Source organism: Octopus sinensis, linkage group LG4 (assembly GCF_006345805.1).
Source record: "Octopus sinensis linkage group LG4, ASM634580v1, whole genome shotgun sequence".
In the NCBI taxonomy this organism is placed as follows: Eukaryota; Metazoa; Mollusca; class Cephalopoda; order Octopoda; family Octopodidae; genus Octopus; species Octopus sinensis.
This window is the reverse complement of record NC_043000.1, coordinates 16,012,089-16,027,795: the sequence shown is the minus strand read 5'-3', so window position 1 is coordinate 16,027,795 and position 15,707 is coordinate 16,012,089. Positions and strand designations below refer to the sequence as shown.

The following is a 15,707-nucleotide window of genomic DNA, read 5'->3' as shown; positions in this document are numbered from 1 at the left end:
AAATGGTCAAATGACTGAAACTATGGGATGATAAATGTGTGTTATCTAAGCAGTAATCTTTCTGCCATCTATTTGTTGTTAAACATTTAAAATGACTCTTCTGACATCACTGTTTCTGTTCTCTCTGTTTCAGGTTCTTGACAAGCGAGTGTCTCGTAACCATGGCATGCTGGAGGTAGTAGATGGGACATTGTTTCTTACACCGGTAAGTATAGATCACTTGACACAGGTTTAAAAACATATTGTTGTTACTTCACTAAAAGTGGTGGTATGGGATGAACGATAGAACAACTGTTTACTGCAGGTGCTGGTGTGAAGTAAACGGCAGACCAAAGGCTTATAGTATTCAGATTTGTCCTCCTTTATATTTGAACTCATGATCAGCTAGTATGGAAGATGACTGTTTATTCTAGAATGAGAAGATACATGGGTGTTTATAATCTTTGTTAACCCTTTGCCTGTCGTATGTATCATAATAATAATGAAATTATTGTATACAGTGCTCAGGTGCACCACAACTTGTCAAAAGTGCATATAAAGCATATGCAGTAATGTACAAATGTCTGGAAAGTGAACAGTGTATAAGTCAGATACATGCTTGCGTGTGTATGGAGGGGAGAAAATCAGGTGGAGTGTTGGCGAATCTCAGGAAGCATGGGAGTTTTGAAGGATGCAGTGCTCCGGCAACTAACAACTGATGCCGGCAGTTTGTTCCATGCTTCAGCAACTCTTAGTGTGAAAAAATGTTTCTGAAAGTCATGGGGGCTGTACTGTTTTCTGACTTTGTAAACATGTCCACGGGTGTTAGACAGGTGGAATTTGAAAAGGTGCTCAGAGTTATTGTTAGTAAGATCGTTAATAACTTTATGGGTGTCTGCCAAGTCAGCTGCCAGACATCGGAGTTTCAATGTATCCATACCTACGGAAAGTATGGCATTCAGAATATGGCAAATGCCTGATGGAAGGTATTCTCTTGGTTGCACATCGCTACACAGGACAAGCAAAGGCATCCATGCATCATATATGATACAAATTCCCAATTTTTTTCAACCCCCAGAGTAACTTAAGACTTAGAATGTATGAAACAAGGGCCAAATATAAGTCTAAAAACAAGCATGGACATTTAGGACAAACTTATGAAAATGTTTTGGGCAGGCAAAGGGTTAGGTATTTGAAAGTGGATCAGGAAAAAATGAGAATTAATAACGAATCAAGCAAATGAAATTCTGTCCTTAACTTTGCTTCAACCTGATTGGCTACTTTTGAGAACATGATTATCTGAGAACGGTTTTGCTTATATTATATCTATGAAGATTACTTTCTTAGGCCTCAGGCCACAGATTTATTGGGGAGGGGTAAAACTAATTGAATCAACCCTGTATATATTGCTTAATTAACTTCTTGAATGTGGAGAGAGGGAAAGAAAGAAATGTTGACTCTTCAAGGATTTGCGCCGAGAATGCAGAGGGATATTTTATTAAATACTGCAAGGCTTTGTTTGGTTAGTCTGGGGTTAGGCACAGGAGTGGCTGTGTGGTAAGTAGCTTGTTTACCAACCACATGGTTCCGGGTTCAGTCCCACTGCGTGGCACCTTGGGCAAGTGTCTTCTACTATAGCCTCGGGCCAACCAAAGCCTTGTGAGTGGATTTGGTAGATGGAAACTGAAAGAAGCCTGTCGTATATATGTATATATATATATATGTGTGTGTGAGTTTGTATATCTGTGTTTGTCCCACCAACATCGCTTGACAACCGATGCTGGTGTGTTTATGTCCCCGTCACTTAGCGGTTCAGCAAAGAGACCGATAGAATAAGTACTGGGCTTACAAAGAATAAGTCCCGGGGTCGATTTGCTCGACTAAAGGCGGTGCTCCAACATGGCCGCAGTCAAATGACTGAAACAAGTAAAAGAGTAAAGAGTTATAGAAGAAGGAAGATGCCTGCATGGCAATTGAGCAAGTGTCTTCTACTACAACCCTGGGTTAGCCAAATCTTTTTGAGTGGATATGGCAGACAGAAACTGAAAAACGATTCTCTCTCTCTTTCTCTCTCTCATGCATACACACACACATATACACACATGCTCGTATTTCCTTTACCTGACATTGGGTTCTAAATGAATATCACTATCAGAACAAACAATATCATCCATGTCAGTATTCTGTGAAACATGCTCTGCTTGAAAACTGCTAAGGGTTAACAACAGGCAGGGCTTCAGCCTTACAAAGTCTGCTTCAATAGACTTTGCCTGACCTATGCAAGTATAGAAAAAAGGATGTTAAAATGGCAGTGATGATGATGATGATGATGGTGATGGTGGCAGCATTTAATCTTCACTAGAATATTTTCACCATCACCTATTTCTTTATTACCCACAGGGGGCTAAACACAGAGGGGACAAACAAGGACAGACATAGGTATTAAGTCGATTACATCGACCCCAGTGCGTAACTGATACTTAATTTATCGACCCCAAAAGGATGAAAGGCAAAGTCGACCTCGGCGGAATTTGAACTCAGAACGTAACGGCAGACGAAATACGGCTACGCATTTAGCCCGGCGTGCTAACGGTTCTGCCAGCTCGCCGCCTTGACCCCCTTTAGCAGTGTTCACTCTGTTGCTGGTATCCAGGTCAGATCTTTGATTTGAGGATTACTTCCTTCCCTTCCTTCCATCAGTCTTAGAGGCCCTGAAAAATTTGCTGAAAATTTCTGATCAGGAAAAATCCATACAATATGTTAATGTGTAAAAAAAATGCAAGTTATGTGTAGCTGAAAGATTACATATCCTTTTTAGATCTGAGAATTCCACTGAACTACTGAATTCCAATGGACAAGTTTCTTTTGGTGAATTGTGCAGCTGTATCACAGACTTCTAACACCTCTCTTTGATTCTACACCATTCTAGCCTTACAATTCTACACTGAAAGGGGACATAACTCTAATTCTTCTTTTTCTTGTTGCCTTTATTTTACTTGTTTTTTTTTTCTCACCTTTCCAATTTTTGAACCTAACTTTTTCTTGTGATTTCTCTTGTTCTGTTGTCCTGATTTGCAACTTGTATAGGTCATGTGCCCAGAGCCTGAAGATTACTTGGAGACACTAAGCATGTTTTAAAACCTGCCTAGACAGTATCTTCACTGTGAGAAATTATTAGTAAGCTCATTAAACAATATTTATTGCTCACTAGATGGAGTACTTTTTAATATTGATCTTACCTTAATTGAAAACTAAACTATGTGTGTGTGTGTACGCGTGTGTATGTGTGTACATCATATATATATATATATATAAAATTAAATAATTAGGGTAGAAATTGATGTTAATCAATTTAACTAGTGGCTTAGCATATTTATAAATCCGAAGATTAAAAATTGTGTTACATACAAAATTAAGAGGAATGACCAATAAAGTGAACACCCTATATGCTAAACATAGACGTCAAATCACCATTACCACGAAGGATGTGTTCTCAAGAAAAAAAACTCAGTAATTGGCGTTTTTACTGAGATGTTTTTCTTGAGAACACGTTCTTCATGGTAATGGTGATTTGACGTCTATGTTTAGCATATAGGGTGTCCACTTCAGTGGTCATTCCTCTTAATTTTGTATATATATATAGCCTAGCCTGGCCCCCGTGCCGGTGGCACGTAAAAAGCACCATCCGGTCGTGGCCGTTTGCCAGCCTCGTCTGGCATGTATAAAGCACCCACTACACTCACGGAGTGGTTGGCGTTAGGAAGGGCATCCAGCCGTAGAAACATTGCCAGATCAGACTGGGCCTGGTGCAGCCTTCTGGCTTCTCAGACCCCAGTCGAACCGTCTAACCCATGCTAGCATGGAAAGCGGATGCTAAACGATGATGATGATGATGATATATATATATAAAATTGTTGATTTTGTATATAATATAGTGGATTTTACTGTGTGTGGAGTAATATTTTATTACATGTAATTTACACAGTACAGAATGATTCTACTGTGAAATTTACCATGTAAAGAGCAGTGGATTTTACTGAATCCACCTCAGTATATATCTGGCCATTATTGATCCTAGTATGTGGAAAGGTAAATTCCAACTGTAACAGGACTTGGACTCAGAACATAGAGAAATAAAACCAAATAGTGTAAGGTGTTTGGTTTTATTAACCCATTCGTTACTATATTTCTGACCAAATGTTAGTCAGCATGGCTTAGGGAACAATGTGGTCTGGAATTTATCACTTCCATACCATAACCAGGGCCGTATATTATTTTTTGACCGATTTCTTTAGTTCGTTCAAACTTGATGTGGATTCCAGTATTTCACTTTATTCCACCTTTATGGTACACCTGTTGTGCATTAAATTCAACTGATGATCTAGTGATGTGCACAATTCTTCTTTATCAAAATTTTGTTGCATACCCATTTGAATATTAGCTGATGATTCATTTTCTATAGTGATGTTTAAACAAAATTTTAAGTTTTTACCCTTTGCTCAATTTAAAATTTTAATATTTTTACCTTTTGCTCAATTTACCTGGATTTACCTGTAATTAAAGTCACTTTGAGACAAAAGTTATGCAATAGAATTGATTAAGAACCCTTTCTTTAATTATGTTCCAAATATCACATTAATATGTTGATAAGTAAAAAGGTTAGAGTTATTTAATGAAACGAGCCTAAATTCATGATTATTTTAGAATTTAATTGAAACTCATGAGGAGTGTATTTTGGTCAGAAATATAGATGTCTAGTACTCCAGTGTTTCTACCACTAAACCACTTTATTTCTTCTTTTTTTTGTATTGTTAATAATGTTATTTCTGTCTTAGTAAATATGAATGACCAAATCACCATATTGATATATATATATATATATATAATATATATATATATATATATATATAAACAACAATCTTCTTTTCATTTTAGACACATGCAAATCCCTGCTTTTACCAGAAAAAAGGAACAAAAGATAGATTAGCTTTACCCAAAGACCAGCAGAAACGGTTGGAAGCAGGTGACATGTTTGGTTTGCTGCAAGACAAATTTTTTTATGAAGTTACATATGGCACCGTCCAGAATGGCAAGGTTGAGCAGTAAGTGTCTCTTTGACTTCCTTCCAGATCTTTCTTTTCAACCCCAATATTTCTAGGAATCTTCGTGACTCAAAGTAATAGGGTCACTAGCCTGTTGTTTACAGTTTTTCTTTTACCATTCTCATGTAAATCGTGGCCGATGCCAGCGCCGCCTCGACTGGCTTCCGTGCCGGTGGCACGTAAAATGCACCAATCCGACCATGGCCTATGCCAGCCTCGCCTGGCACCTGTGCGGGTGGCACGTAAAAAGCACCCACTACACTCACGGAGTGGTTGGCGTTAGGAAGGGCATCCAGCTGTAGAAACTTTGCCAGATAAGACTGGAGCCTGGTGCAGCCTTCTGGCTTCCCAGATCCCCGGTCGAACCGTCCAACCCATGCTAGCATGGAGAACGGACGTTAAACGATGATGATGATGATGTCTCGTTAAAATAGTCAGGTTTCAAAATATCATTGTTGTTGATACTACCTTTGCCATTAAGATGGCAAACTGGCAGAATTGTTACCATACTGGACAAAATATTTAGTGGCATTCCTTCCAGCTCTTTATGTTGTTCTAAGCTCAAATACAGTTGAGGCTGACTTTGTCTTTCATCCTTTCTGCTTGATAAAATAAGCGCCAGTTCAGCACTGAAAACTATTGACCTTGTAATAAAATCAGAAAGAATTATTACTGCTGTCATTGCTTTTGTTGTTGTTGGTACTGAGTCTTGACCAGTTCTTGTTTGATAGGTTCATAACGCTGTTAGCTAATGAAATTTTGGGGAGCTATCCTACAAATTCAATACTTCATGTATGATCAAATCTTTGGTTCTTCTTCAGTATATTCTTTCTCATTTTGGTACAAGGTCAACAGTTTTGAAGGGAGTTGGGGAAGTTGATTACATTGGCTTCAGTACATGACTGGTACTTATCTTATCAACTCTGAAACAATTAAAAGGAAGGTTGACCTCAGCAGTATTTGAACCCAGAACATAATGAGCTGGAAGAAATGCCACTAAGCCTTTTATGTGACATGCTTATGATTCTGCCAGTTTACCACTTTTTTCTTCCAAAATACATTATTAATGTGTGTGTGTGTGTGACCACAAAACTCTACATGATAATAGTCAAAACACATAACAGTAATTGAGAAAAAAAGTGTTAAGAACATCTTTTAACCCTTTAATGTTCAGATTATTCTGTCAAATGTGATGTTTGTTTATTTAAAATGGTTTGAATTAATCATGCATTATCTTGTAGTTTAGAGATTTCAGTGATGTGATTTTTTAGTTTTAAAACGACTTTGTAGGGCTGAGGTGAGAGGCGAGATCTGGTCAGTTTCAATATAAAACAGGTTAAATATTTTGGCCGGATATGGCCGGTTTGAATGCTGAAGGGTTAAAGCTTTAGCAAATGGCTTGAATTGAAATACTCTGCATGAAAAACAAAAAAAAAAATCATTTTTCAGAATTACAGATAGCTGCTGGAGCAGCTGACTAGCTTCCATGCTGGTGGCACATAAAAAGCACCATTCAAATGTGATTGTTACCAGCGTCGCCTTACTGGCACTTGTGCTGGTGGCACATGAAAAACATTCGAGCGAGCTCATTGTCAGTGCCGCTGGACTGGCTCCTGTACAGGTGGCATGTAAAAAAACACCATTTGAGTGTGGCTGTTGCCAGTACCGCCTGACTGGCCCTTGTGCTGGTGGGACGTAAAAGCACCCACTACACTACCGGAGTGGTTAGCGTTAGGAGTGACATCCAGCTGTAGAAACTCTGCCAGATCAGATTGGTGCACCAGGCTCCAATCTGATCTGGCAGAGTTTCTACAGCTGGATTCCACCCCTAATGCCAACCACTCTAGGAGTGTAGTGCCACCGGCGCAGTCAGGCAGTACTGGCAACAACCATGCCCAAATGGTGTTTTTTACATGCCACCTGCACAGGAGCCAGTCCAGCGGCACTGGCAATGACCTCACTCAAATGCTTTTTATGTGTCACCGGCATGGAGGCCAGCTTGTTGCTCTGGCAACGATCACACTTGGATGGTGCGCTTAGTGCTCCACTAGCACGGATGCCAGTCATCGAATTTGATTTCGATAAATCAATGTAAGTCTATGTTATGAAGAAAATACAAAAACTAAAGAGAAAACTCACACACACACACACCTACACATACATTGAAAACATGCCTTTTTTTTTTTCAGTTTTTAAATATATCATTAAAACATGTTTGTAATTTTTATTCAGGAAAGAATTGTCAACAACTGAGAAGGATGGGAAAGAGGTGAAGAAGGATTCAAATAAAGAAACAACAGAAAAAGATACAGTAAAGAAAGAAGAAAAGCCTCCAGAGAAAGATGTAAAGAAAGAAGTGAAAGACGAGGAGAAGAAGAAAGATGCCAACAAATTAAATGATACAAAACGTATGTATTTCATTGTTACGTTTCTTACACAACGATAACAGCAACAAGAACAATGTCATAAAGCACAAAAAACAAAAAAATTCATTGGTAACAGGTGTGGCTGTCATCATCATCATCATCATCATCGTTTAACGTCCGTTTTCCATGCTAGCATGGGTTGGACGGTTCGACCGGGGTCTGGTAAGCCATGGAGGCTGCACCAGGCTCCAGTCTGGTTTGGCAGTGTCTCTACAGCTGGATGCCCCTCCTAACGCCAACCACTCCGTGAGTGTAGTGGGTGTTTTTTATGTACCACCGGCACAGGGGCCAGAGGAGGCTGGCAAATGGCCACGATTGGTTGGTGCATTTACGTGTCACCGACACGGACGCCAGTCAGGTGGCGCTGGCATCTGCTACGTTCAGACGGTGCTTCTTACGTGGCACTGGCACGGGTGTCTTAACTACAATTTCCATTTGATTTTTGTGTGTTTAAGAATGTGGTCTTGGGTTCCGTCCCACAGTGCAGCACCTTGGACAAGTGTCTTCTATAGCCTTGGGCCAAGTGAAACCTGTCTGTTTGTCTCTCTTTGTGAGAAAGAGATAGACAGACAGGTATGGATAGGTGGATGTTAAAATGATAATGATGATGCTGATTGGTGTGTCTATTCTCTGATTATCATGGCCTTGTGGATAAGCACTTCACTTTGCAATTATGTGGTTTCAGGATAGCTCTGTGTGCAGGTGTCTTTTACTGTAACCTTAGCCTTGTGAGTGGAATTTGGAAGACAGAAGCTATATAGAAGTCCACCATGTGTGCACGTGTGTGTGTGTGTGTGTGTGTATATCTGGTAGAAAAGTGCCAAGTTGGCAGAATTGTTAGCACGCAAGACAAAATGCTATGTGGCATTTCATCTGACTTTAGTGTCTAAGTTCAATTTCTGCAGAGGTTCACTTTGCCTTTCATCCTTTTGGGGTTGATGAAATAAGTACCATTTGAGCCCTGTAGTCGATATAACTGGCTGACCCCTTCCTGCCTAATTTCAGACCTTATGCTTATTGTACAAAAATCTACTTGCACATTGTATAAAAGAAATGTCATTATACAGATAATGTTGGTGTTGTTGTTGTTGTCGTTTAACATCTGTTTTATATGCCAGCATGGGTTAGACGGTTTGACTGAGGACTGGCGAGCCAGAAGGCTGCATCAGGCTCCAATCTGATCTGACAGTGTTTCTACAGCTGGATGCCCTTCCCAACGCCAACCTCTCCGAGAGTGTAGTGGGTGCTTTTTACATGCTACCTGCACGGGGGCCAGTCAGGCGGTACTGGCAACGACCATGCTCAAAAGGTATTTTTTACGTGCCACTGCATGGGAGCCAGTCCGGCTGGCCCTTGAACAGCCTGTCATTTGAAAGAAGAAATAGAACTTCACTCAGCTATAAAAGAGAGAGTCAGTGAAAGAAGTGCGTCCAGGCATAGAAAAATCTACTATAATAATACTCTTGTGTCTTTCTCCGTCATAACATATGAATGAGAAAGGAAGGAGTGATTGATGAATAAGGAAAGAAGGGGTGATATCAAACTGGAAGTGGGATGGTGAACATTCAAAGCTGAAAAGGAAAATCAAACAGCGTTTCAACTCTGTGTGAGTATATGTGTGTATGTGTGTGCATGTACAAGGTAAGTTTGTGAATGTTTGTATCTGTGATTATTATGAACCTTATTTATATATAAAATACTACAATTCGCCATCATTGTTGACGGCATGGGGCCAGCTAGTTGCTTTAACGAGTCTTGTCTATCATATGGTAGCTTGGAAAAATTAAATGTTAAAATGATGAAGATGACGAGAATTGATTGATTAATCTCCCATGCTGACATGTGATGGACAGCTCACCATGAATTGAATTAGTTCATATTTGGAGTTAATGCTCTCCTAGGGAGGTCAGGACCATATCTCTTTTACACACTTCATTTTGGCATATTTCTTTTGACCAGACAGCCTTCCTGTTGCCAATCACTCGGTGCATTTTATCATGGCATCTCTATTAGAGAGGATGTTTTGTCTATAACAGAACTAAAGCTTGATTTCTATGTTCACCATAACTAAAAGAGTTGTCTTCTCTCCAGCAGATAGAAGAGAGAGGGATGAGAGGGAACTAGTGCAGAAGGAGATGTAGGAGAGAGTAAGGGAGAACCAGAGTGATTGAAGTGAGGGGTAATAAAAGAGAAAGTAAAGGGAAAGAGAGAGAGAGAGAGCTTGAGTAGCATGTTGGGGGAAATCTATATATATATATAAAGGCGGCGAGCTGGCAGAAACGTTAGTGCGCCGGGCGAAACGCTTAGTGGTATTTCGTCTGTCGTTACATTCTGAGTTCAAATTACGCCAAGGTCGACTTTGCCTTTCATCCCTTTCGGGGTCGATAATTAAAGTACCAGTTGTGTACTGGGGTCGATGTAATCGACTTAATCCGTTTGTCTGTCCTTGTTTGTCCCCTCTATGTTTAGCCCCTTGTGGGTAGTAAAGAAATATATATATATATAAAGCTGAAGTTGTCTGTGTATGGCAGGTTTGGTAGCCTTCAACTAACACTATCTCCTCCGAGACCCTGCGGCGCAAGTTGACCAAAATTGAGAGTATGATAGAAGAAGGCTTGCTCTTCATTCCGTAGAAGAAAAAAATTCAAATCGGACCATGTTAACACCAAAAATTATTTACATCAAAAAGGTGCTTTTTTTCTATGAAAATCCCTATTTTTTACAATTTTTTTACTGCTGTGTCGCCATTTTTCGGTGTATTTCAACCAGAAAAATGTTCACTTAAAGAGAATAACAAGCTACATAATGCAAAATTTTTACTTTTCAAAATTCCAATTCTAAAGGGTCGAAACAAACCCGAGCAACACCAGGCGATACTGCTAGTACAGAATAGAAGTAGGGAGATAGTTATAAACGGAGTACTGGAAGAGAGAGAGAAAGAGAGATAGTGATGAACAGGAAAAAATACTGGAAGAGAGTGCGTGTGTGTGTGTCAACAGTATCCGAACGTGGCCGATGCCAGCGCCGCCCCGACTGGCTTCTGTGCCGGTGGCACATAAAAAGCACCATCCGAACATGGCCGACGCCAGCGCCGCTCCGACTGGCTTCTGTGCCGGTGGCACATAAAATGCACCATCCGAACGTTGCCAGTGCCGCCTTGGCTGGCTTCCGTGCCACTGGCACGTTAAAAGCTCCAACCAATCGTGGCCGATGCCGGACCCCCCCTGGCACCTGTGCAGGTGGCACGTAAAAAGCACCCACTACACTCGCGGAGTGGTTGGCGTTAGGAAGGGCATCAAGCCGTAGAAACTCTGCCAGATCAGACTGGAGCCTGGAGCAGCCTCTGGCTTCCCAGACCCCGGTCGAACCATCCAACCCGTGCTAGCGCGGAAAACGGACGTTAAACGATGATAATGATGAATAATGTGAGAGAGGATGTTGAAGATGTGTGTTTGTAAGAGATTGGGAGTTTTGGATGTCGATAATGGGTTACAAGGAAGGGAATCTTTTCCTTCTGTGTATGTTCTTCACCAATAACATAATACTTATTCACCCAGCGCTCATTCATGTACATCATTATATTCATATCACCACAGTTAACCCTCCTGCATCCTTTTTGCTGATGTTGTTAAAGTTCAGCTCTCTTTTGCTCAGTTTTTTCCCCTACAGGCTAACAGTTCATTCTTGACCTCATTTTTCTCTATCTACTTCAGGTCTTACACATGTGTCTCTTTAATGCCCACAAGTTATAGATTGGAATATGGCATCTGTGTTTTCATATCTAGAGTGAAACTATAATCTAACACCTTAAGTATCTTGGCAAATATCTCTGTGTCTTCCTTTGCCTTCATTTCTTTCATTGCTGGCACATTATGTGTATAGTGGTGATAGTGCATGCTCCAAAAGGTGACGAGCTGGCAGAAACGTTAGCACGCTGGGCGAAATACTTAGTGGTATTTCGCTTGCTGTTACGTTCTGAGTTCAAATTCCGCCGAGGTCGACTTTGCCTTTCATCTTTTTGGGGTCGATTAAATAAGTACCAGTTATGCACTGGGGTCGATATAATCGACTTAATCCGTTTGTCTGTCCTTGTTTGTCCTCTCTGTGTTTAGCCCCTTGTGCACGCTCTATGATAGAAAGAAAATTACAGCTGGGTATGGGAATTTAGATTTAAGTTGTTCCTTTTTTTTTTTAAGGTCTTATTTTTATTCTATAAGTTTTTGTCAGTTTGAAGTTTCAAATTGACAAAACTGAATTGTTTTTATAAGATGAAATGTCTGAAAATTGTGGATTGACATGAAATTGAAATTTGATCAGGAATCAATGTTAATTTTTTTCTATGAATTTCTATTTGAATTTCCCTTTTTATTGATTTTCAATTTAAGTTTAAATTCATTTTCTGTTTTTTCAGTTTTGTGATTTAATATTTTCCTCTTTCATTTTAATTTATAAATGGTTCTGTAGATAAGTAGAGTAGTGTTGAAAGAGAGGAAGGCAGTCAATGAAATGATGGGAATAGAGCAAGTGATGGATGTTGTGAAAGAGAAACAGGATGAGATGGTTGGGACATGTGCTGAAGAAGGAAGAAAGGGACTGGATGAGAAGAGTGATGGAAATGAATGTGGAAGGAAGTAAAAGAAGAAGAGGAAGCAGAAGATGAGACAAGACAGCGAAAGCTATTAATGATGCTCTGCAAGGGTAAAACCAGATTTTAACAGGGAAAATGGCCTTAAAATGCTTGTTGATGTGTTAATTTATGAAAGCACTCAAGTTTTCTCAGCAGCTAACCGGCTTCCGTGCCAGTGGAAGTTAAAGAGCACCATTCGAGCGTGATCATTACCAGTGTCGCCTTACAGGCACTTGTGCCCATGCTAGTAGGGTGCCAAGAGCACCACCCGAGCGTGATCGTTGCCAGAGCGGCTAACTGGCCTCCGTACTCGTGGCACGTAAAAGGGCACCATTCAAGCGTGATTGTTACCAACGTCGTCTTACTGGCACTGTGCTGGTGGCATGTGTAAAAGGATTCGAGCGAGGTTGTTGCCAGTACCGCCTGACTGGCCCCCATGCCGGTGGCACGTAAAAAGCACCCACTACACTCTCAGAGTGGTTGGCGTTAGGAAGGGCATCCAGCTGTAGAAACTCTGCCAAATCAAGATTGGAGCCTGGTGCAGTCATCTGGTTCGCCAGCTCTCAGTCAAAATCGTCCAACCCATGCTAGCATGGAAAGCGGACGTTAAACAACAATGATGATATTGATGATGAAACATAGGATCCTTAATATATAATTGATTGGGAATTTCTTCCTTGTCTATTCTGTCTGTGTGTGCATGTGCATGCATTGATATTGTATTGTCTTTTAAAAAGGATAATTATATGAAGTCAGATAAGCATTGACAAGTAAGTAGTAAGTTCTCAAGCATAGTTTCAGCTCCTAGTTTGAACCAATTTACTTCATTTTCACCAATAATGGCCCAAGAAAGGCCTGAATGCTAAACAGTCCTCATTCTTCATCTCTATAACCTTATAGCCTTCTACTGACAGGAGTTGGAAAAAGTTCAGTGAACTCTTGACCTTTGACTGGAAAGATCCAATGAACTCTTGACCCTTATGTATATATATATATATATATATATATAAAGGCTACCCCCAATTTATAAACCCCTGTCACTTTGCCACATTTACAAATAACAACATGTCAACAAACTCAAGTCAGTCTTTTTTTCAACTCAGTTTATGAAATCAATATGTTTTTTTTTTTTGTTTATTAGTTTAGTTTAGGATGTGACAATCACAGGAATATTGTGTCAGCTTGTTTTGTTTGACATTTGCAATGGATGTCTATAGTGCTGTAGGTAAAGTCAGCCTGACTTTGTGGCCATAAGGTATGAGCTGTCATTTATGCTGTTATTATTGTGATTGCAATTGTCTTCATAATCTAATGGAACTTGTTTGTTAAGCACTTTAGCTGCACATTATTTCTGAATAGCTAACTAGCGATGGTGGTGGTGGTGGTGGTGGCATTTGTTTCAGTTTGTTTTTTTTGGGGTTTTTTTTTTTCTGACATTGTGGTAGATATTGGTCCACAGGATTGTGGCTCTGTTCATAACCTACTGTTGAGTAACACATAATTCTGCTTTATTTGAATTTACTTAGCTGTGGTGAATAATAGATGAACCAGCTGTTGGGTTTTGTTTTTTCCAAACCTGGGAAATGTTATCCTTAATAGACTGATGTTATTTTCCAGGCAAAATTGATATCTTATCTGGTTAACAGTACAGAAAGTTAGCTTTAAGAGCTTCATTACAAATCCTTGTCGTTCCTAAAAAATAATTGGTAAATTCAATCTTTACTCTTTTACTTGTTTCAGTCATTTGACTGCGGCCATGCTGGAGCACCGCCTTTAGTCGAGCAAATCGACCCCGGGACTTATTCTTTGTAAGCCCAGTACTTATTCTATCGGTCTCTTTTGCCGAACCGCTAAGTGATGGGGACGTAAACACGCCAGCATCGGTTGTCAAGCAATGCTAGGGGGGACAAACACAGACACACAAATATATACACACATATACATATATATATATATATATATATGACAGGCTTCTTTCAGTTTCCGTCTACCAAATCCACTCACAAGGCTTTGGTCGGCCCGAGGCTATAGTAGAAGACACATGCCCAAGGTGCCATGCAGTGGGACTGAACCCGGACCATATGGTTGGTAGACAGGCTACTTACCACACATCCACTCCTGCGCCTTTGTTGGATTCTCTGATTTCATTTATCCATTTTTTTTTGTTTACTGATAGATTTACTTTGTGTGTGTGTGTGTACACACGCCTGTCTGTCTCAGTGTGTGTGTGTCTGTCTCAATTATTTTACTTGTGTGGTTAAGAAACTTGCTTTCCGACCTTATGGTCTTGAGTTCATACCCACTGTACAACACTTTGGGCAAGTGTCTTCTACTGTATCCCTGGGTCAACCAAGACCTTGTGAATGGATTTGGTAGATGGAAATTGAAAGAAACCTGTCTACGAGAATGTATGTGCACAGGTGCCCTTGTCTAGATATCATGTGATGGTTCTAGCATCATTGTCATATGAGCTAGGTGGTTTGTTTCCAGTCTTTGGTGAAAAACATGTCTAGCTCAGGGGAAATATTACCTTGCTTGGAAATGGGTGACTGGTGGCAACAGGAAGGGCATCCAGCTGTAGAAAATCTGCCTCAGTAAATTCCATCTGATCCATGCAAGCATGGAAAAGTAGACATTAAATGATGACGAAGGGCATCCAGCTATAGAAACCATGTGGATGCAAAGCAAGTTTCTTACCACACAGTCACACCTGCTTTGCTTCAAAAAGATGTAATCAATTGCCCACGATATCTCCAACAATCAAATAAATTGTAAAAGACATTCTTTATGACAACTGCGAAATAGTGAAAATGTCATATTTAATCCTTATGACTGGAATTGAAGCAATATCTTTATATATAAAACTGTAGTTGTGTGAGTGTCTGTCCCCTTCGATTTAGATTCCTAACTACTCCCATATTTTGCGGTGCAGTTTAACCAAAACCGGGTATCTTATAGTCGTGATTCATATCGAGCCCTTCTGGGTATTAGCGCGCGTCTACGATGAGTCTACGATTTTAAAAATAATTTACCATCATTTTTTTCCATTTTCATGCATATTTTTTTAAAGGGAAGTAACTCTCTAAAAGTGTCTACGATGAGTCAACGATTAAAAAAAAATTTACCATAATTTTTTTTCCATTTTTAATGCATTTTTTGCTGTTTTTTGGCTATAACTCTCTAAAAATGCTCTATAGTTATTTCCCTTACAAATCCGAGCAACGCCGGGCGATACTGCTAGTATAATATAAATTCAGCTCAGATGTACAAACTCTGTACACTATACTACTTTATAGCAGAGTAATTAAGTGTTAGGAAAGACATACAGATATCTGTGTGTGTGTTTATGTGTATCATTGTTGTCATCATCATCAGCATCATCATGATTTTTGCATCCACTTTTCCATCTTTGCATTGGTCACTTGAGTTTTTCCCGGCACAAATTACTCTTTACTTGTTCCAGTCATTTGACTGCGGCCATGCTGGAGCACCGTCTTTAGTTGAGCAAATTAACCCTAGGACTTATTCTTTGTAAGCCTAGTACTTATTCTATTGGTCTCTTTTACTGAACCG

The 15,707-nt window shown here is 39.9% G+C and overlaps 1 protein-coding gene across 3 annotated transcripts in view; it reads left to right on the top strand.

The window, feature by feature from the left end:
* Positions 1-15,707, top strand: part of LOC115210968 (aprataxin and PNK-like factor) — a 121,603-nt gene that overhangs the window by 59,654 nt on the left and 46,242 nt on the right. For all 3 annotated transcript variants that reach the window (XM_029779793.2, XM_029779792.2, XM_029779794.2), the window contains exons 2-4: positions 134-205; positions 4,915-5,081; positions 7,314-7,489. In XM_029779793.2, coding sequence (XP_029635653.1) covers positions 134-205; positions 4,915-5,081; positions 7,314-7,489 — 415 coding nt within the window. The remainder of the gene's footprint in view (positions 1-133; positions 206-4,914; positions 5,082-7,313; positions 7,490-15,707) is intronic.